This window comes from Martes martes (assembly GCF_963455335.1).
Source record: "Martes martes genome assembly, chromosome: 5".
In the NCBI taxonomy this organism is placed as follows: domain Eukaryota; kingdom Metazoa; phylum Chordata; class Mammalia; order Carnivora; family Mustelidae; genus Martes; species Martes martes.
In genome coordinates, this window is record NC_137892.1 from 55396623 (window position 1) to 55419586 (window position 22964).

Sequence of the window (22964 nt, forward strand, 5' to 3'; positions counted from 1 at the left end):
AGCTTATTAGAAATGACAGTTTTCAAGGCCACACTCCAGAATCTCTGAACCTGGAACTTGCAGGTCACTTGGCTGTGCACTGTGTATGGGAGATAAGCCATATCACTACTGACTTTATAATTCACTTGCCATTTTCACATCACTGAAGTGTGTAACACCACTGTTTTTCAGTATAGTTCACACTGTGCCGTGTCAAACATAGATAATTTTAGTCTGGGTCCATTATTGCTCTGCCGAGATCTTTGCGGAGGATTCCAGTTCTTAAAAATATAACTGATAAGACAAACCATAAGAGACTCTTAAGCTCACAAAACAAAGTGAGGGTTGGTGCAGGTGTGGGGGGGGGGGGGGGAGGACAGCGTGGACATGGGGGAGGGTATGTCCTATGGCGAGTGCTGTGAAATGCCTGATGATTCACAGACCTGTACCCCTGGGGCAAATAATACATTATATGTTAATAAAAATTTTTAAAAAGTTGACCATAATTCAGCTAGTTACCTTTCAGAGTCTTATGCTGACATTCTGCTTAAGTGCTAATCCAACATCACTGATAATGAAGGCTGGCTAAAACCTACCTGCTGGGCACCACGTTCATTGCTGAGTGTTCGCAGTTCATCTGAATGGGCCACACAGATCTCATGCAGTGCCGCTAAATCACGAGACAGGTCAGTTCTAGAGTGCTCTGTAGTGTCCGGAAGTTCAGGTACATTCTTTAAGAGAATGATAAAACTGCATTTAGCAATATAAATTTTTACAGTCACTTCTGAAAAGATCCTAATTGCTTACAGTAAACAGAATTCTTAACATAATGTTCTCTTAAATTTCTTTTAAGAGTCTAAGTTGCTATGCAACATTCAGTGGTATTTCTGATAAAGGTTCTATGACCTCAATATTCACATCAAACCCAGGGTCCAATTTGCTTTACAAAGCATGGCAGAATACTGTACAGTTTTACTGTTAATCTAAATAAGTGGGCTTCCTAAATTCTTAAGAGTTTTGGGGTTTTTTTGATCTGGCACATAGACCAAAAAATAACCAGAAACACTGCAACTGCTAATCTGGATTAAATGCAAGCTAAACTTTAAATTCCCCCACTGACACAGTTTCATTATTTAGCTGTTATAGTTTGCCCAAATTTATCAGTTTACATAAGTTGAGAGTTACACTATGGAAGTGTGAGGAGAACCTGTCAGGCTGATAATTATCTGTGGACTATGCCCCAAAACTTCGTACTTTATTAGCACTAAAGACCAGTATTATTTTGAGCCGTAGAATAAAATTCAACATGGGCTCAGATGGCTGTTAGTTCTGAAAAAATCTACTCCTCTTCCTAATGGTGATAACTCAATTGCTGTACCTTCCTAAAAACTACAAAAACATTGTGTTCTGTAGCATGAACTGAAATATAGTTCATTCTTGTTAATTAACACTCAGTTATCCATTCTTTCAGTGAATGAAGGATTACAGAGTTAAAAGACTATAGTATTTGCCTTCAGAGAGCTTGTAGCCTCTCTAGAAGACAGAGATAAACCAATCACTGCAACACAGATAGGAAAGATACGCAGATACTTAGGAAGCAGAGGAAAAGGTATTTGACTCAGATTTAGTGCTCATCAAAAAGCCCTTCTGAAAGTGAGTCTTGAAAGAATCTGATTTATACAGGTAGTAAAGGAATACAAGAACATGAAGAAGGCAGGAAGAGTAGAAGAATACTGGGAATTCTAAGCAGTTTAAGACTACATTGTGAGGCATAACTAGGAAAGTGATAAGAAAGCTGGACTATAGACAGCTGTGATTATGGAAAATAAATGAGAATCCTAACCATGAATCTGAAGAATCTAAAAACCTAGAAATACAGCTCAAGTTAAAGCTCGGTAGCTTTAGATACTGGACAGTTTTCAGTCTTTAAACAATACTACAGTAAGAATTTTTCAATCGCTGACCCAACTGTGTTTTTTGGTAGTAAGTATTTTTATCTCCTAAACGTCCCTGAGTTCATATATAAGAAACATAGACATTTAGCATTTGCCCTGTATTTCTCAATTTTATGCTAATTATGGACCTATGTTACAAATAACTTCTTTCACCCTGGTTTTACCCTCAGCAAAGCAGGGGCCCTCAGGAACTGCTGGTTAGTTTCACTGAACACTGGTGTGGTCTTTTTAAAACTGGATCTGAATACATTATGGCAGAACATGGGCACTTCAGTCTCCAACCCTAGCATTCCCTAATGCCATACATACTAAACTGATAACCTTTTGTTTTTATATATGAACTGAATTACTAACATATTTTACTTTTTAATTGATCCATTTTCTGTAACAAAAAAATTCAACTTTACTAAGAAATACAGGGTCTTAGGAAATTTTTTTAGTTTGTTTTGTTTTTTAATTACCATTTCTATTAATCTTATAATCACAATTTATAAAGGTCCAAATAAGACATCAGTAGTCCCACTGAATGAAGTAGCATTCTAAATCCATGTATTTTATTCCTAATGAAGCCCCCAAGAACACTCTCCAGTCTATTATTTAACCTGGTCAGATCTGGGTTATCTTGTTTCAAGTTCCATACACTAGCAGCTCAGTGTAAGTAGCAACAGGATATCACAATAAGGAGATGGAACAGCTAAAAGGATAGTAAAAAACAAGACAGAAACTAAAAAATAGCACAAGAAGTACAAAACCGTAACAGTGAGTTCTTGGTATAAACTATTTAGTTTAAGAATAAATGTTTATAATGATTTGAAGGGGGAAAAAAAAAAAACAAAAAACCTTTTTGTGTAAGTGGAGCCCAATGCAGGGCCTGAACTCACTAGCCTGAGATCAAGAGTAGGGGGCTTAAGCAACTGTCAGCCAGGTGCCCGTTCTTGTTTTTTCAAGTTCTGGATAAAAATCTAAGCTGTTGACTAAATGAGTTAACAATTCTCAGCTCTACTCAATTTAGGTCTCAAAGTATTTGAAAAATTATAAACATACCCCAAGTTCATCCAGAAACATGATCATGCGATGTTTGTTACTTTTGATAAATGGATTGACACCTTCCATATAGGGCTCCTAAAAATAATAAAAACAAACACTGATCTAATAAAAACAAACACTGATCTGTAACTACCACATATGTAGCAAGGATTCCTATAAATCTAATTATGTCCATCAATAGCAATAAATGTTCATAAGAATTAGTCATAAATTTTCCTTCTAATGAAAGCAAAGAGCTATACTGAAGAACTGGAATATTCTCATGAAAGAATAAGAAATTCTGGATGGAGGAAAAAAAAAGAGCACCAACCCGTTGGTTGAAAATCCATAAATAACTTGACCCCCCCCAAAAATGTGACTGATAACATACACAGTTAACTGATACATATTTTGTATGTTACATATATTCATGTATTATTACAATAGAGTACATATATTATATATACATATATTTATATACATATATTCATGTATTATTACAATAGAGTAAGCTAGAGAAAAGGAAATATTAAAATTGTAAGAGAAAATATATTTACAGTACTGTAAAAACCATGAGTAAATGGACCCTTGCAGTTTGAACCTGTGCATCAAGGGTCAGCTGTTATTCATTCAAAAATAATTACTGAGAAACTTATTTGCCACCTACCAAGATAAACATGGGCCCAGACCAGAGGTTAGAATCTAGCAGAGAACGTAATTAAAATACAGTGTGCTAAAGACTGCAACAGGAATACTTATTACAACCTGCCTCACTATTCAGATAAATTCAAAAGCTAAGCCTTACTATAAACTGCTCTTCATACTAAAATAGTAAGCCTATTTAAAAATGTGGTATGTTGTGGGGCGCCTGGGTGGCTCAGTGGGTTAAAGCCTCTGCCTTCAGCTCAGGTCATGATCCCAGAGTCCTGGGATTGAGCCTAGCGGCTGGCTCTCTGCTCAGCGGGGAGCCTGCTTCCCTTCCTCTCTCTGCCTACTTGTGATCTCTGTCAAAAAAATAAATAAAATCTTTTTTTTTTTTAAGATTTTATTTATTCATTTGACAGAGAGAGGGAAATCACAAGTAGGCAGAGAGGCAGGGAGAGGGAGAGGGGGCGGGGGAAGCAGACGCCCTGCTGAGCAGAGAGCCCGACTAGGAGCTCAATCCCAGGACCCTGAGACCACGACCCGAGCCGAAGGCAGACGCCCAACCCGGCCCCAATAAATAAAATATTTTTAAAAAAATAAATAAAAATTTAAAAAATGAAAATAAAAATTAAAATGTGGTATGCTGTAAAACAGAAAATGTTTAGTATTAACACAAGCTCTTTTAAAGTCAATAAATAAAGATGATAAAGACCTCATCAGTCGATTCCAAAGAAACAGACACGAAAAATCAAAGTAACATGCCTAGCAGTCTGGCAAAAATTAAACAGTAATACTCACTGAGTTTTGGCAAGGCTCTGGGAATCAAAAAGTCTGACTTACGAATTTCCCTCCAAAACTAGTTTAAGGAAATAAGTGGACATTTTTGAAAGGATATATGGATACTTGTTATAGCAGTATTTGTAACAGTGGTAACTGGCAGCCATCTAAATGTTGAGAAGAGTACTTAACAGCTACCTGATGACATAATACTTGTTAAGAACAGTAAAATAGTTAATTTTCCAGGCAAGAAGTTTGTTCAATATTGACAAAATCAGGCAACACGTTATGATCACTACTAGAATGTTAACAATCCTTATCATTAGGTAGTGGGATCACATATGGGTGTTTTAAGAACTTGTCCAAGTTATTTACAGTAAATATTTATGGTGAAATAAATAATAAAATGGACTCGAGTACATTTAAAAATATACTAATTTTTATATTTAAGAGTAGGAGAGTTTGAGTATATTGGAAGTAGAAAGTATAGTTTTCTATACTGGCTAAAAGAGTGGTTTTAAAAATTTCACTATTAAAATGTAAAATCTAAAAATATTCTTAAAAGACATACATACCAACAAAAATATAGCTATGAAACAGCCACTACTGAAAACTTTATATTGTATGGTTTTATCATCTCAAGGTTTCCTTTGTAAATGACATTTTAAAGTATCAAAATGTTTTTACCTTAGCTCCAAATTCCACAAGATTTGCTAAATTCTGCACAGATTTAGCCACTAATATCAGTGTTCTTGCCGCAATAGGAGATGGGGAATCTGTAAGAGAGAATTGGGCACAGGTAATGATACCGACTCCAAAGGCATTTTCAGGTAAAGCCGTATAAAGTTAGCACTTTAATATTTCTTTACTGCAAAAATACTGACATTCTTGGAAATGGTATGACCTGTGTAATTCAAGAAAACTTGAGTTAAACGGGGGAAAGTTAAATACACTTATCAACACTTCTAGTTTGTGAAAAGGGTGCTGCTGCAAGACTCAGCAATTCTCAACTGGCTGATATTTCACAATGCCTTAAAGCTTTATCTTTATCGCTAAAATGACTGTCACTCCACACACCTGCTTTGTGACAGTTCACAAAGCTAATTTCATCCCCTCAGGTTAGCAATTTGCAATCTGAGCTATTTCCTACTCCCAACCTCCAATGACTAGAAAAATCACTTTAAAGCTCAATAACAAAGATAAAGTCTGGGACTTCTGCCCTTATATTGAGGGAAAAACAATTTAATAAACTTAGAATATTACAGAATAAACTATAATAAAAGACTGGTCAGGAAACATTTCCCTATAGAAAATGCATAGTAGGTTGTAAATGAAAACCATATGCAGCTATTACATATAAGCCTTGAAACAGAATTATTTAACAGTAAAAATGTATAAGTAATTCTATCTGATTGCCTCATTTTAGACTGTACTCTGTGTATCTTAAGCTGCTGAACTGTAAATGAGTACTGCCTAGTGGTTCGGAGGCCAACATTGAGATAAACCAATCTCTCCAGAATTCTAAACCCTTAATTCTTAATAGAACCAAAGATTTAACCATTGTGGTAGCTTTAGAAGATAATGACAGAGATGTGGTAACTATAAATACAATAAAGTAAAACTTAAGATTTAGTCCAAAGTATTTTTAAATGCAACTCTAAGCTTCTAATTATTAAAAGAAAAATGGTTCCAGTTCCTTCTGTTAATAATGGCTCATTATTGCATTTGTAGTCACAAATATCACTGTTCTCCTTTCTTTAAAAGATGCCTATGACATCTGAAAGTCCTTGCATAATGGACATATGGGCAATAAGTAAAACTAAATCTGGTTTGTTGGGAGTTTAAACTGGCCAATTAACATTATCCAACTGGTGACAAACCTCTCCATCTCTAAAGGGCCATAGTCAAGTATTCACAGAGCACTACTGCAACTGTAGTTACCATTTTAATTTGGTCTTAAAATACAACTTGCAGTGGTAGTGACAGGGTCTAGCATGGGCTAAAAGCACACAGAAACTCTTCCCAAGTGAAAAAACCAGGTTGTACATTGGAAGAAGTCATCACAGTGAGAGTCTGAGACACAGGTAGGGATTGGGGAAGAATGATACTTGTTTATAATCATGCCACGTCAGGCTTCAGATACTAGATGGAAAGAAAAGGAGCAAAATAGAGAATGTAAAAAAGTAGGGAAAAGGAAGAAGAAAAGGGTGCTCTGTTTTATATCAAGTCTTAGAACTGGGTAATAAAAAAATCAGATGTAAAAGAAAAAATGAATAACGTTACCAAATATCAAATTTTACTCTAATTTTTTAATTCCAAAATTTTATCAAAAGCTGATTACCTGAGATGATATTAAACATCCGTGGATTCAGGATGGCAGGACAGATAAGTCGAAGAAAAACAAAACCACTGAATGGGAGGGAAATTTTTTTTTTTTAGAAAACTACTATATATGTTACATAAAAATAATAAACAAAAATATTAATACTTGTAGAACCATGAACTTTGAACTGATGTAAAGAAGCCCAAATTCTGCAATTTTCAATTTATCTTGGGAAGATTTAAGTTGAATCTGTAACATTTATGGTCTTGGCAACTATTTATTTATTCCAATATACTTACTTTGAGGAAGCAGTAGCATTACAACACTAAGAATTTCTGAAATACTTTAGGAGTATTAAACAACCTTTTTATAGAGACACGGGCCTGTATGGTCCTAAAATCTGCATTCTCTCACTTCTTCCTTTCCTTATTTAAACTGAATAGCGCAATAATGTCTGTTATAAATCTAGCTGATTATACTGATTTTGCTGATGAATCCTAAAAATAAGAATCCACCTTACTAGAGAAAAGTGGCTTCTTGATAAATGAAAATGTACACAATTGAATGCTATAAAGCTTTTATGGCAATAAAGAAAAAGACCTCAGCATTTACTTTCTAACCTTATGACAGTTTACTACTTTTTGGACTCTTAGAAAATGATTATAACTTCACAGATAGCATTTATTGCAATTATAATACACAATTATCAGCTCTTTAAATATCTCTTTTAAATGAATTTGTGAAGAATCTTGCATAAGTTTTGCTTGAAAACATTTTGCTACGTGTCTGAATCTGAACTATAACCTACCGGCACGTAATCATGAAAGAATTTCAGTGTGCAAATCTTCTTTCTGTGAATTTGTAGAAGTAATTTTAAATTTAAAAAGGATACTAGGTACCTACACATATGTTTAAAAGCTCACCAGTAGGGACAGAAATCATCACTTTGGGCATAAATGCCCCTTAAAAACCTCTGTCGTGTCAGACAATTCACACAGCAGAAATTCCTGCTGTATTTGCTTAAGTTAAACTCATTTGAAACAGAGTGTATGAGGCTGTAAATGACATCACACACAAAACTATGCTGAAACTTACGCTGCTAATTCTGATTCCTCTCAATCACAACTAAGGCGAAGAAATACAGAATCTACAATTCTTTAATACTTATGTCTCATCATTACTAACCAGGAGAAATTTTATCTACAAAAAGAGTAGAAGTCTCTTTACCAAACTTAGGTTGTGGGCACAACTGACACACATTTTTCACAACTAACTGTATGGTATTAGTGTCTTCAATGGTTGTTTTAATGTGATATAACGTAACTGGAAGTATGCATTCTACATAAAATATTATTAGCAGAATGCTATATTCTCTGATGCTTTTGCACTGAACTTCCCGTTGTCTTTAGTGGGTTGGGGTGTATGTACTTAACAAAGCCTACAGTAGTGTAGCGATCTGACTGGATCTTAGAAGGTTGGCCTTTAGTTCTGCCTTAGCACAACCTTTCTATATAACCTTAAGCAAACAATTTCAACCTCTACAGCTCTGCTTCCTCATTGGAAAAATAAGTTAGAGTAGTGATAATGAAGTCCCCCTGTATACAGGGTACAACATTCTGTGACTTGCCAAAGCAATTCCTCCTAACTACTGCACAATGAGCATACCGAAACACAGCTTCAGAACTGGAGGCTCTGGCTGGAGATTAGCCCAGAGTCCCAGACTGCTACTAACCCATCAGTCCATTATTCCTCTTCCTCCTTAGCACCACATCAATCCCACTTTCAATCCTCCCCCTCGCCCCACCTTCCCTCTTCTTTCTCTATCCGTATGTATATGCAACTATGCATGTAGGTAATGTACTGTGTATATGATGTGAGCACTATATAAAGTTACTTACAGATGTTGCTGGTTATATAACTTTTTTAACCCCATTCTTTCAATAAAATAAAAATTCCCATAGTTAACTGATTATACATGAGTGCTCAGGTTTTTAGAAAACGCACAAGGCAGCTAAATACCTCTCAGTTACTTCCAAAAAAAAAAATACAGTACAGTTAAAGTTCAGTAGCCATCTGAACTCAGAAAATATTCAACAGAGTTCTGACATAAAAGTAAAAGAAAAAAGTCTTGAATTATATACTGTTATTCTTCAAATTTTCAGTTACCCACTTGACTGTCAGTGCACACCATCCACAATGACTTAATAAATGGATTGATGAACCTTACCTAACAACTCTTGTTCTCATGGTGGTATTTGTAGGCCATTTGTGCTGGACAGATTTCTGTAAACACCCGTAAATATATCTCAGTGTCCTGCCAAAACAACACAGTCATCTCAATATATAAAGCAAGGGAAAAAATGCTTATCTCATTGCATCCAAAAGCTTAACTTGCCAAATACACTTTTTAATGTGACTGGCCCTTACCCCCAAAAAAGTACTCTGCTACAAGTAGTGCAGGACATGTGATAAAGGGATAAGGAAAACAAATAGTATTCATCATCAATTTATTTAGTCAATTCTTTTGGAATTTACTTTGGAAGAAATCTTACCATTTTTATAATGCTTCTGTATTAATGAAAAGAAAGAAAAAAGTACTGGAATGATGATACAAAGAAAATACTAAGTTCAGATTCCTGGAGATGGATTTTAACTTATGATAACTTCTACCTGAGTAAATGAGTTCACTTACACTAAAAGCTGTTAAACAGGTACTAACTGGCTGTTGTACTTCAAGGTGCAGCCACTGTGGAAAACAGTATGGAGTTTCCTCAAAAAGTTAAAAATCAAACTGTCCTATGATCCAATAATTACACTATTTACCCCTCAAAATACAAAAACACAAATTCAAAGGGATATACACACCCCTATGTTTATAGCAGCATATTTACAATAACCAAATGATGGAAACAGCCCAACTGTCCAACAGTAGATGAAAGGATACAGAAAATGTGGTAAATATATACACACAATGGAATATTTTTCAGCCTCTTAACTACAGAGAACAAACCAATGGTTACCAAAGGGGAAGTGAGCGGGAGGACTGGGAAAATAGGCGATGGGGTTTAAGGAGGGCACTTGTTGTAATGAGCACTGGGTGGTGTATGGAATTGCTAAATCACTATAGTGTACACCTGAAACTAACATAACAGTCTATGTTAACTATACTGAAATTAAAACAAAAACACATAAAAAAAGACAAAGATATTTATGATCTCAAAAGTCTCTATTCATTACCCAAGGTTACCGTATAAACCAGACATGTTAGCCTGTGTAAAAACATACTTTTGTTTTTATTATAATGTAAATATTATACCACTGCAGTTTCCTCAAGTCACTCTTTTGCCTTAAACAAAATTCACCTTGGAAGACTGAAAAACTCTTTTGCAGAGTATAAAGACATTAATTAGGACAGTGGAAAAGCTTACATTTAAAAATACAAATTTTTCAAAATGCAGATACAGTTTCTTGTCAAACTAAAATTTCATCACTTACGGTGGAAGTATTTCTGAAGCCATGAATATTTTCTCCACAAGCTCTGAAAGTATGTTCAATAGGTGTGCTAAATTAGTGTTCACATCTTCATTTTTTTCTAACTTTGATGGACTTAACTAAGAGAAGGAATAAATTAATATAAATCCATCTTGACAATGATAAATGCAAATGAATCAAGGTAATCAAACCGTTGTTTTCAAGGTTCTCTGTTTTTCCATTTTTCAATCTGTTTTAGTCTTGGGGGGTAGATATAAATGGGAATTTTTAAGTAGTTTGCTCTATAGAACTCATTTACCATTAATTTCCAATTATTCAACTGTACAATAAGCAGTGATTATTCAGCACATTTTATTTGCTCTGGGATTAATACAGGTGTTTAAGTTCTCTTTTATTCATTTACTACGCTTTACCATAGATTTTTACAGCCACAAAAATGGATTAGACTTTATTTTTAAAATAGTATTCTCTAAATGAGAAGACTAAAACCCAGCTTTAGTGATCACATATACACAAATATACTAGGAGTATTTAAATGAGAATAATGATCACCATCTATTATAAAATCAATCTCTAATTGTATTTAATTGAAAAAAAATACTGATTAAAATAGAAAGGCTTTTCTGAATGCCATAGAAAGAATAATGAACCTTTCTCAAAATTTTCCAGTAACCCTTGGAATTTTAAGAAATCTTGATCTAGAATCAGTGGAGTAGATTCATCTGTCTAAGTCCTAATACCCTAGCCTGATCTAGTGATCACAGACTCACTGCACACTTGCTCAATTTCTGGTATTACCTGCATTACCCCGATTTTCAACACTAAATCCTCAATTTCTTTCCTTTAGGCTAATTAGTAAAAACAGACAACTGTAGTGCAAAATTAACATTTGACAGCTCCCAGTGTACATTATCAAAAGCAATTCTTTATTTTGTATCAGATTGAAAAAATGTATTTAATATCTTCCTTCTGTAGTTGTTCTACCTTCAAAATGAGAGAAGAGCCATGTGAGATTCCACTCTTTCTCTTAAAGGTTTACTATGAATTTACGCCGAAACCTTAATAATCTAAAGGGTGTTTCTATTTGCTTCTGAATGCATTATGTTGTACTTCTTTACCAAAACCTTCAAGGATACCCCTGGCTGTTATTAGGAAGTGCTTCATAGACCTTACCTGGATTATATGACTTAAGTCTCTAGCAAAAACTTCAATTTATGTTACATATGCTTTCTGAAAGCAGCATACACTGTATCATTAGTACAGCAAGGTAAATGAGAAAGTAATTTCTGGTGCAATCTGAGTTTTTTAATCTCAAAGTACATTTTTTTTAAGTCTATTTTTTTTTAAAGTCTACTCCAACATTTTTCTAAACGTATTACAAAACATGTAAATGCCCTGATGAGTAATTTTAGAAAGCTAATGTATTTTCCTTATAATGTCCTTAGCTATAAAGCATCACCTATTAAAATATGTTCTTTGCTGAAATACTTAAAACATGAAGTTCATACCTCGCAAGACTGCTTGCTTTCCATTATCTTTAAAATAGAGTCTTTCAAAGCATGATGAACAAACTGTGTAGCAGTGGCTTTCATATACTGCTCCATCAAGGTGCTTGCAAGTGTTGTGGCTCGAAATAGAGTAGTGGCTTCATCTACATAAATATTTATATTAAAAGATTATTCATATAAAAGATTGTACTAATGTGAAACCAGATTAGAAATAAAGTGAATTCATTTTTCCCCTCAACCATTATAGCCATTTAAGTATGCTTATTTGCATGCAGCACTGAAGTATTGATTATAATGACATCCTATATTTCTATAAACTTAACCCTTCGAAGGACTTTATTCATTATATCAGCAGGAGGTGCTGACACTGGCATATTCGTAAGAAAAAACAAATGGTTATATGACTTGTTAAGACCACAGAGCCAAGGAGTGACAAAAATAAGATCAGAATTCAGCTTTGCTATCCACTGAGCCCACACTTTGGAAATTCTGAGTTATCTCCAAATAAGAATATAATGTAGTGGTATAAATAATTAGAATTATCATGGAGATCATTCTATAATGTATAAAAATACCAAATCACTATGATATATACCTGAAACTAATAGGATATTGTATGCCAATTATACTTCCATTTTTCTTTTTTTAAAGATTTTTTTTTATTTATTTGACAGAGATCACAAGTAGGCAGAGAGGCAGGCAGAGAGAGAGGAAGGGAAGCAGGCTTCCTGCTGAGCAGAGAGCCCAATGCGGGGCTCTATCCCAGGACCCTGGGATCATGACCTGAGCTGAAGGCAGCGGCTTTAACCCACTGAGCCACCCAGGTGCCCCATATACTTCCAATTTTTTTAAATGCAGAAAATGAAAAGAAAAAACCCACAAAATCCCAGTATAAATTATTACCTTAAAAAATGGCTATTAATGACCTAAAAAACACAAATATTGCCAAAAAAAGACAATCCCAATGTAACATCTTGACCATCACTTTATCTTTCCTGACAAATCGATGTCTTTTACATTTTCTATGATTAGGAGGAAATAGTTTTAGCTTTTATAGTTTACTGGGGAACCTAAAAGCAAGCACTGTTATTAAGCCAAAGTGCTCGCCAGAAAGGGGTTAACTGTGACACATTTGTAAGCTGTTACAAAGCACTGTGTGTCCAACTCCATATCCTGGGGACTACCTATCTATAGAAGCTAGAAATAAAATGCGGCTGTCATCTAACTTTTGAGCAGTGAATTAGTAAGTAAAATGTAAGTGAGAATATGGTCGGTACACCAAACTATTCTTAATAATCAAGCACCATGAGCCATTAATAAGGATAAAGAGGTCATTTTCTTATGGCTCCTAACGGAATAATTTACCGTGACGGAAACTGCCAAATGTTAGTCAGCACAAGGATCAGAACTGACATTCCAACTTTAATTTTTAATGAAGGAAAAATAGGGTAACATGTTGCGAAATGATTTTTTTTTAAGTATCACACCAAGACATCCATACTTTACCTTCCATGCTTATTTCTCTGTCATTTAGTGTACATAACAACAATGATTCAAGCTTTTCATGAAGAAAAATCCTTAGTAGGATGCTAGCCAGTAGTGTTCGGTCCTGTCCACACACATGTGATAAAGCATAGACTACATGAAGCTCCTTTTGCAGTATAAGCTAAAAATGATATCAAGAAAGATTATTGAAAGTACACAGCATTAAACATGCTCAATGAGATTAATAGGAATTCTCTTATTTTCTTCAATTTAGAAATATGTTCTACTGCATACATTCATTAAAAACAGGACGAGTTTATAGCCTACGTATTTACAGACTCTTAAGACCAACATCATACTACTGCAAGGCTTTTCAACTTTTATGCCCATCACTGGTGCACTAAGCTATGACATTACTATGTTTAACTTAATGGATCTTTTTGTTTAAATGTTTAATGTTAATCCCATCTAAAATAATTAGATTGATAAATAACTTAATACCTCTTTAAATTCATTGTACTCTTCTTCTGGCATGATTTTTTCCATAGAATATCGTGCTCGAACACGCAGGGATCCTGGTTCAATACCTTTTAATGGTATATGGGAGCTGAGCAAAAACCATTCATCTGTGGCATGCCCTTTCTGTAACCGGCTCAACTGGCAGCGCATAAATACTTTGATAGAAAAACATCAAATGATTACTGTCTGAAAAGAGGACACTGTAATTCATCATACCAGTAAATTTTCCTGACATTTTGTCTTCTCTATAGTGTTAAATGCTTTTAAGGCGTTTTCAGTAGTAACACATACTCAATACTTACTTACTTCATTTACTCAATGCCTATTTTGTACCAGATTATGGTAGGCAGGGACACGGGATACAGACATGATTAAGACATGGTCTCTGACTTGCATGGAGGTCACAGTAAGGCAAGAAATCAATCATGGTACAGTGTGGTAAGTGCCATTACCAGTGGTTACTACTACTCAAGTATAGAGAAATAATATGTAATTCAGCTGGTGGAAAAATCCATTCCAAACAAGTAACCCTTAAGCTGACATTTAATAGGATATGGAGGTGTAGCTAGGTAGAAAGGCAGAGAAAAAGAAAAAGAGCACCGTCCCAATAGAAGGTATGGTGGGCAGTTTTAAAATCCATGGACTGCTTAAAAGCTCTAAGAAAGCTGGTATATCTAGAGAGGATATACCAAAGATATAGGAGAGCTGCAGGGTGGAGGAGGAGGGGATCAGGAAAGGGCCTTTCCTCTGTGTTTACTACAGGTTTGGATTTTATCTTAAAAGTAATGGGGAACCACTAAAAAAATGTTAAGCATTTAAATAGTACAGAAATGACAGAATAAATATTTTACAGAGGAAAATTCAGGTTCTGAATTCCTGTTAATGCTTATCACTTCTTTCCCTAAGCCTGACTTTTAAGAAGGTATTAACCTAATTCACTCTGATATGAACTGTTAAATCCCACCGCCACCTGTCAGCAACAGGCTGGGAGAAGGTACGCTACTGTGGAAAAAGAATGGAAAAGGTTCACCAGAAATGAATAAACAGTGGACTAATTTAAAGAAAAAAACAGTACTTTTTCCCACTTACATAAAACTGTATGAAAACAGGAAAAACCTAGAAAGTACAAAGAAGGGATAGTAGAAGCACCACAGAAAGATGGCCACTCTTACTGTTCTCTTGTTCCTGTCCACTGGGGAGGGAAGGGGAGATGAAAGATAATTTAATATCAAGGGCTTAAGTTTACAGTATGTACAATTTAGCCATTTTGAGCTTTTTTTCTTATTAGAGAAACTCTCCCTCAACAATCAAAACTTTTAGAAGTACAAAAAAAACTATGTCAAATTATACTACTGGCACTTTTAGACTAGATTTCATTCTGAATTTTAAAAAGTATATAAAACATGTTCTACTCCAGAGAGAAACTTCTGTATCAACTTACAGATATCAGGATCTTTGCTCTTCTTTGTTTTATTACTAAGAGTTATCTCAAATCTATTGATGTCAGGAGGAAGATCACTAGAGGAGCAAAAAGAAAAAGTATTAACAAAATATTCTGGCATCAAATTCTAATTCTTTTATTTCTAGTATCAAGTAAGTCCCTTATTTCTCCTATTAAACAATCTGAATATGCATGCTGGATTCAAACGTGTTATTATTTGGAATACAGGAATGCAGACAAGCAAATCATACTTTTCCCACCGTCTTTAACCTCCTCAAGTAAATCCTGGGAACCATTGTGAACATTTTGTATATGTGTCTTAGTAAATGCTTTTGAACGTGTCAGTAACACTTATTCCTATTAATGACTAAGTGAAAAACCAAGAACATAGCACTTCACTAATAAAAGCAGGGGAGGGGGAAATGTTAAGTACTACTAAGATGCCTGGACCTGGCACCTTGTTCTGGTAGTTCAGAGACAGAAACCAAAAAACAAAAACAAACAAAACAAAACAAAACAAAACAAAAACCCAGAGAAAATGCAATAGGGTAAAAGAAAAAGATTTAATGTAGTGATAAAATAATACTTACTCGAAGACAAACTCTTCTGACCATACAGGGTTTTGACCTTCCCTTGCATGAGTTTTTGCTACCTGGACACTATTCAGGTAGATGTTACAATATGGATTAGTAAAATGTTTTACAGGGAGTTTATGGGCTTCTTCAATGTGTAAAACAAGACTGCTGACCTAAAGAAAACACAGAAATTGTTACCCAGCTGTCAAGAATTATGTATTAGGTTTTAAAAGCAATTACTATTTAAGAAATAAAAACCCAAAACTGATTTATTTTTCCCCTTTCTTTAGACATTATGACCTAAAATTATATTTTCCTTTTTATGTGATGTATAAAATACAATATTCAAGCATTTAAAATAATTCTTAAATCTCCAATTACATTCTCATAGCAATTTAATGAAATGTACCTTTCTACTAAAAAACAGTTCAGAGAAAATGGAAATAGAGGATTTTTAATTTTAACATAAGTAAAAAACTGTCACCACCCAAATCAAAATCCTGTAGGTTATTTATATAAAGCTCATCTGGAAGATTTATCTATAAACTTCCACAGCTAGAAAGTATTTTTACAACACTGATTCTGCCTTCTTTTACAGAAAAAGATACAAATCCAAAGAAGCTAAGTTATTTTTGTCAGTTTTGATGCCAAAACTTAGATCATTCACTGTCTATATCAGGTTCTCTTTCCCTCTTGCTACATACTACTTGAATGGTGTAGGACAATTCAGCCTCTCTGAGCCTCAACTCCTCAGATATAAAATTAGGATAAAGTCTACACTGCAAGTTATTATAAAGATTCAAAATAATACATTTAAAAGCACATAGGAGTACCTGCAAAAGGGCTCAAGAGATGTTAGCTATGACTTTATTATATCATTTTTTTTTTTAAGATTTTATTTATTTATTTGACAGACAGAGATCACAAGTAGTCAGAGAGGTAGGCAGGGAGAGAGGAGGAAGCAGTCTCCCTGCTGAGCAGAGAGCCCGATGCGGGGCTCGATCCCAGGACCCTGAGACCATGACCTGAGCTGAAGGCAGAGGCTTTAACCCACTGAGCCACCCAGGCGCCCCTATTATATCATTTTTTATTCTATTGTCTTATAGCTAAAAATAACTTCCTAGCAAAAGTTTCACACAAGACACACTCTGCAAAAACTCAGTCTGATTTTTCATAGCTTACAAAATGTTAAAATATGATTTGAGAATACAACAACTATGTGTATAATTAAATGTCCTTGGGGAAAGGCTTAGACTTTTGGTTACAGGAAATAAAACTTATACTCATTTAAATATTAACCATTTATTGACTTGCAATAGAATAATATATTAAGTTCACAAAGCTTGTTGGAAACTTCCATCAATAAAGAATCACTTTGGTCAATAAATACTGTAGTAAATGTTCCTCAATACTCCAAGAATATGAAAATTACTTAACTTTTTCCAGCTACCTAGGGATAACAATACAGGAAAAAAAAAAAAAATGGCAAAGATATGCAGGGTATGGAGTTGACTTTACATACCCAGAAAGAAAGAAAAAGCCCAACTTAACTCTCTATAAAATGAACACGTATGACATGTTATGGTTCAAATAAGATGCTACCTAACAGATACATAATAGACTTGACTTCAGAGCAATTTGGATTAATACTTAAATTCAGATGTTCTTTTCAATAATTATCTTTAGTTGTACTTTTTTGATATAGGCCAAAATGATTCTTTCAAGAAAAAAATGAATGAAAGTGCCTAACTCATATGTGGAACAGAAGTGTCATTCCTTATGTTCCACATATGAGTGAAACCATATGATAATTATCTTTCTCTGCTTGACTTATGTCACTTAGCATAATCCCCTCCAGTTCCATCCATGTCAATACAAATGGTAGGTATCTGTCCTTTCAGATGGCTGAGTAATAGTCCACTGAATATATGTACAAAAACTAATGATGTACTCTATGTTGGCCAACTGAACATAATATAAATAAATGGATGGATAGATGGATGGATGGATGGATTTTGGGGGGGGGGGGGGCTCAGAAGGGTTTGAAATGTCGCCCAAACCAGTTCTGACAGAAATAAAGAGCAAAGTTATAAAGCGAAACGTGCCAACATCAAAGAAAAGTAAGTTTCACCTGACGCAAGCGTTTATTAGATGACCCTGGACTACTTTTCCGTAAATTGCAAAATGCCTGCAGACCTTTCATCCAGTCCTACAAAAAATAACAGCATGTCAAAGAAATATACAATAGTTTATTCAGTTTCCAATCATAAGGGTTTCTTCCCCCCAAATTCAGCAGTTCTTTCCTTCTCCAGACTGCCATTTCTATACTCAAGAGTATGTTGCACTTTAAATTGGGGGTCCCATAAAATAAAACAATGACCAAAACAATTATAATCATCTTTAAAATTGTATTTCTGTTGAATCCCTAAATTAATGTTAAGTATGCCATAAGTGACCATTAATTAGCCAAAAAATAAAATCCACTGAAGTTATTAAGCAGTTGTTATGTTTTGTGAAAAGAGGGCTGACCGCAAAACCAACTGATCATGTGATGACTACCTTGATGACTAGCATCTAATCTTACCTTAGACCACGACACAGGTAGAAATGTATAAGGGGATCTGGGTTATTTATAAGCCTTTAAAATGCAACATTAGATTCAAAATAATTTTCAGGCTAATATTCAAATTAAATTGAAGCTATGTTTTTAAATTTACCTAGTGGTCTGGAGAAAGGAGAGAACAATCTTAGGTTTATCAAAAATAAATCTAAACATTTCACTTTGGCTTACTTATTTCCACAAAGCTCTGCACTACTGTTTTACTCAGTTATATCTTTAGCTTGTTGACTATTTCAGTCTGAACTCTGAATGTTCAGAGGACATCTTTACAGAACACATTAAGACCTAATCAATTACCATACCTTTTAGAAATAGAAGAGAGTAACCACAGATCCAAAAGGCCACCAAAGTAACAAAAATTGGAAATATCAGTGGTATTTTTGGACTTTAAGTGGTTATGGAAATTAAGAATATGTAAAGTTTATGTATAAATACAACAAGAAAATATTCTATTTATACTGAAATATCATCAAGGTATATATCTTTATTTAGAAAGGGAACATAGTGAAATAATTTGGAGGATAGGAAACTGAAGCTTAAATTTCTTTCCTAGCTCAATTTCTAGCATAAAAAATTATATAGGTCTATCTGCTATATAAATGTTTTGAACTCTACTTTTTGCATTTAAATATTAGGGATAAAACCCACAAAACAAGGGTTTTGTGTGTTATGTGTTAATATAATATTTGAAATATTTTATAAAAATTTGAAACATGACATTCAATTGTGAACCATAAAACTTAATGTGGCTCATTCATCAATTCTAGAGTCTAAGATATTTTCATAATTTATGAATCAGGGATGCATGCCAGGATCCAGTTTTAAGAGCTTCTCTGCCTCATATCCAGAGTTGGCAAATTATCTTCTATTTACAACAAAGTTGTTTTCTTTGACCTCTTAACCACCTTCAGATTCTTTCCACAGAGTATAAGCATAAGAAATATTGTACAAAATACCAATAAACACCCCTGAAATCTTATGGTTCAAAGAAATCAAAGTATTTTTAAAAACAATTTTTGGAAAACATTCTCTCATCACAGCAATGCTTAAAATTTAATAAAAGCTTTAATAAGGGCATTGCACATGGATCGATGCCTAGTGCTGAAAGCAGACATCATATGTAGACTTAGAGAAAAAGAAAAAATTCCTAATTTTATTTTTGATGACTGAACTTCTATTTTTACGTATGAAGTTCAACCAGTAAAGAATAACAATGCTTGTTAGCAAAGCTAACTGGCTTACCTTTCAACTGTACTGAGAATATCTATAACCTTTCTGCAGAGAGGATTTTAAATGAGGATTCTCAGTTGGACTCAACATCATAGAGCATTTAAAGGTCAATTTAAAATGGAGTTTTCATTCTAATAGCCCTTCACTGAGATTTTTTCTGCATTTCTTTAAAAAAAATTTTTATAGAGTTCTCATTCCTTGAAATAAAAAAATAATTAGATTTCAGTCTTCCTTTTTATGACTTTATCATACATGCAGTAGTTTCCTAATTAAAAAGAAAACATGAGCTAAATAAAGGTGTGCTAAGAAAATTAACTTACCTCTGCTTGTTCTGGAGTTTCTCCTGCAAAGTAAAAAATGTAATGTTCTTCACTAAAGTGCTGAACCACTATCTGAAAACAGTTTGGCCTTTAAAATATAAACAGAAAAGTTATTAGGAAGCTTAACAGAAAGCATTAGAACACACCAACTTAAAAAAAAAATCACAACATATAATTATATAATGTGTATCAATTGACATAATTCTTAATTTAGAGAACCAATACTCCACTGTCCAGATCATTACTGAAAAGAAAACATCAGCTGCATATATTCTAAAAAACTTCTTGTCAGCACCACTGAAATTTTATCAACCCTTCAACTTTAAAAAATGGCTTATCCTAGAATTGCATATACCTAATCTAAATACTTTCTAAAGCAAAATGTTACTTAACTCATTACTTCATAATAACAGATATTATACATTTATAAGTGCTGGAAAAAGACTAGACATGTTCCTTTTTTTTTTAGACATGTTCTTAGAACAAAAAGGTTCTTAGTGATTATCTCTCGCAGGTGGATTGTGGGTGACTTTTAAAAATGCATTTTTATGTATTTTCATTTTTTTACAACTGACCATTTTTCATCTGTTAAAATGGAAACATCTGCTCACATATATTCCTGTCCTGATGATTAAACAAACAAAATTAGAATTCATCTGATGTGGAAGTACATTAGATAGTAGTTTATCTTTTTTTGAAGACAGGTTTGTTATCTTTCCAACTAGACTTGAAAATGATTATAAAATGTTAAATAAATGCTACCCCAATGTTCACAGCAGCAATGTCCACAATAGCCAAACTGTTCATCAACAGATGAATGGATAAAAAAGATGTGGCACCTATATACAATGGAATATTACTCAGCCATCAGAAAGGAAGAATACCCACCATTTGCATCGACATGGATGGAACTGGAGGGGATTATGCTAAGTGAAATAAGTCAAGCAGAGACAGACAATTATCATATAGTTTATGTCATATGTAGAACATAAGGAATAGCACAGAGGACCATACGGGAAGGGAGGGAAAACTGAAGGGAAAGAAATCAGAGAGGGAGACAAACCATCAGAGACTCTGGATGCCCAGAAACAAACAGGGTTTCAGAAGGGAGGGGAGGTGCAGGGATGGGTAGCTGGGTGATGGGGTAGCCACGTGTTAAGGAGGGTACATGTTGTTATGAGCACTGGGTGTTACATGCAACTAATGAGTCGTTAAACACTACTAATCAAAACTAATGGTGTTGGCTAACTGAATTTAATAAAAAACAAATAAGTAAGGGCCGGGCGGCTCAGCCGGTTGAGCATCTGCCTTCAGCTCAGGTCATGATCCTGGAGTCCTAGAATTAAGTCCCAGATCAGGCTCACCCTTCACTGTACTTGTGCTCTTGTGCTCTTGTGCTCTCTCTCAAACAAATAAAATCTTTACAAAATAATAAAAATAAATAAATAAATAAGGGCCTTCATGTTTTTGAAACTCAAATAATGGTATTCCTATTTCTGGCATTAACCAGATTATCTTTTACTTCAGTGTTAGGAGGCCACAACAAAATACCCAGAGTACAAGCTTAATATTTATTTTAAAAAACTACCCTTTCATGCTTTGAGAATGCTATAAAAGAATACAAGTACAAATTGGAAACTTTAGCTTCTGAAAGTGGCTTGAATCAGACTGGCCTTCCCAGTTCCATAAAATATAAATAAAACAAAAAACAACTGTTCAAAATCACTGGAAAACAACCAGAGCAACTCAGACTTGGGAGGTCAAGATCAGAGTGAGTGAGTGAGCCTGAACTTCACAGCTTTTCCTTTCAAGGCACTTGCCAATTCCTAAACTGCGCAGGGCAGGAAGCTGAGAAACCTTAGCAGAAAGAAACAGCATCTAACAGCACATTCAGCAGTTTTATACCCACAGGAGAGACAAATGACTTTAGGGCCTTTAACAGAGATGGCTTTCATCTGAGACCCCCACCCATGCCTTCAAAATAAGAGCAAACCAGACAAACAGAACAGCCTTCACCAATATGTCCATTTGATCCCTGAGGGACTTATCTGGCAGAAGAACAGTCCTTTCTGGAGGCAATAACATTATCCATAGCTTCTACAGTTTTTCATGCACAACGTCCACTATTCAGTCAAACTAAGTAGATACAACAGGAATCATACTCAAACAACTGAAAAGCCCATCAAGGAAAACAGAGGAAGAGGAAAGACCTGCATATAATCCAGATACAGCTGTATCGTTAGGAACAACTTTCAAATAACTGTACTTAAAAGGCTTAAGAAAACAGGTAAACTAGAGAATTTTGCCAGCTAACTACATCTATAGAAGAACCAAATGGAAACTCTAAATTGAAAAATGTAATTAATACAATTAAGACCTCAAGAAATGAATTTAACTGGATGGAATGGAGGACAAATCAGAATATACAGCCTAGAGCACATAAAGGGAAAAAAATGTGGAAAACATAGAAAACTATATAATAGGCACATGGGACCTATTATAGGTCCAGGCGCCCCAGCATGTTATCTCTAAAAAGAGATAACATGCTGGGGCGCCTGGGCGCTCAGTTGGTGAAGCGCCCAACACTGGATCCTGGCTCAGGTCATGATATCAAGCCCTGTGCCATGTGCTCTGCACTCAGCCGGGAATCTGCTTGGGATTCTCTCTCTCGCTCTCCTTCTGCCCCTACCGGCGCTCTAAATGAATCTTTAAAAAAGATATAACATGTAACATGAATCACAGAAGATTAAAGAGACTATGGCAGAACTACTGTTTAAAGAGATAGTAACCAAGACTTCTCTGAAACTCACAAACGACATCGAGTATCAAACTGAAGCAGCTCTGCAAATACTAGGATAAAGTTTTTAAAGAAAATTTATAGTAGGCATATTTTTGTTAAACTGCTGAAAATCTAAAGAAAAATCTCAAAGCAACCAGAGAAAGATGAAATACAATACACCTCAAAAAGAAAAAAAAGATGTATTATCTGTAAAAGAGAATAATCAAGAACAAAAGAAAAAGACTGGAAGGCAGAGAACATTCTTTAAAATGCTGAAAGAAGGGTGCCTG

At 34.6% G+C, this 22964-nt stretch overlaps 1 protein-coding gene across 2 annotated transcripts in view; it reads right to left on the reverse strand.

The window, feature by feature from the left end:
• Positions 1 to 22964, reverse strand: part of RASA1 (RAS p21 protein activator 1) — a 112126-nt gene that overhangs the window by 1883 nt on the left and 87279 nt on the right. For both annotated transcript variants that reach the window (XM_080803955.1, XM_080803956.1), the window contains exons 12-24: positions 19896 to 19983; positions 17857 to 17934; positions 15741 to 15898; positions 15151 to 15227; positions 13692 to 13864; positions 13212 to 13371; positions 11706 to 11848; positions 10201 to 10316; positions 8933 to 9019; positions 6724 to 6791; positions 5070 to 5158; positions 2979 to 3056; positions 576 to 710 (exon numbers count right to left, since the gene is read on the reverse strand). In XM_080803955.1, the coding sequence (XP_080660081.1) occupies positions 576 to 710; positions 2979 to 3056; positions 5070 to 5158; positions 6724 to 6791; positions 8933 to 9019; positions 10201 to 10316; positions 11706 to 11848; positions 13212 to 13371; positions 13692 to 13864; positions 15151 to 15227; positions 15741 to 15898; positions 17857 to 17934; positions 19896 to 19983 (1450 nt within the window). The remainder of the gene's footprint in view (positions 1 to 575; positions 711 to 2978; positions 3057 to 5069; positions 5159 to 6723; positions 6792 to 8932; positions 9020 to 10200; positions 10317 to 11705; positions 11849 to 13211; positions 13372 to 13691; positions 13865 to 15150; positions 15228 to 15740; positions 15899 to 17856; positions 17935 to 19895; positions 19984 to 22964) is intronic.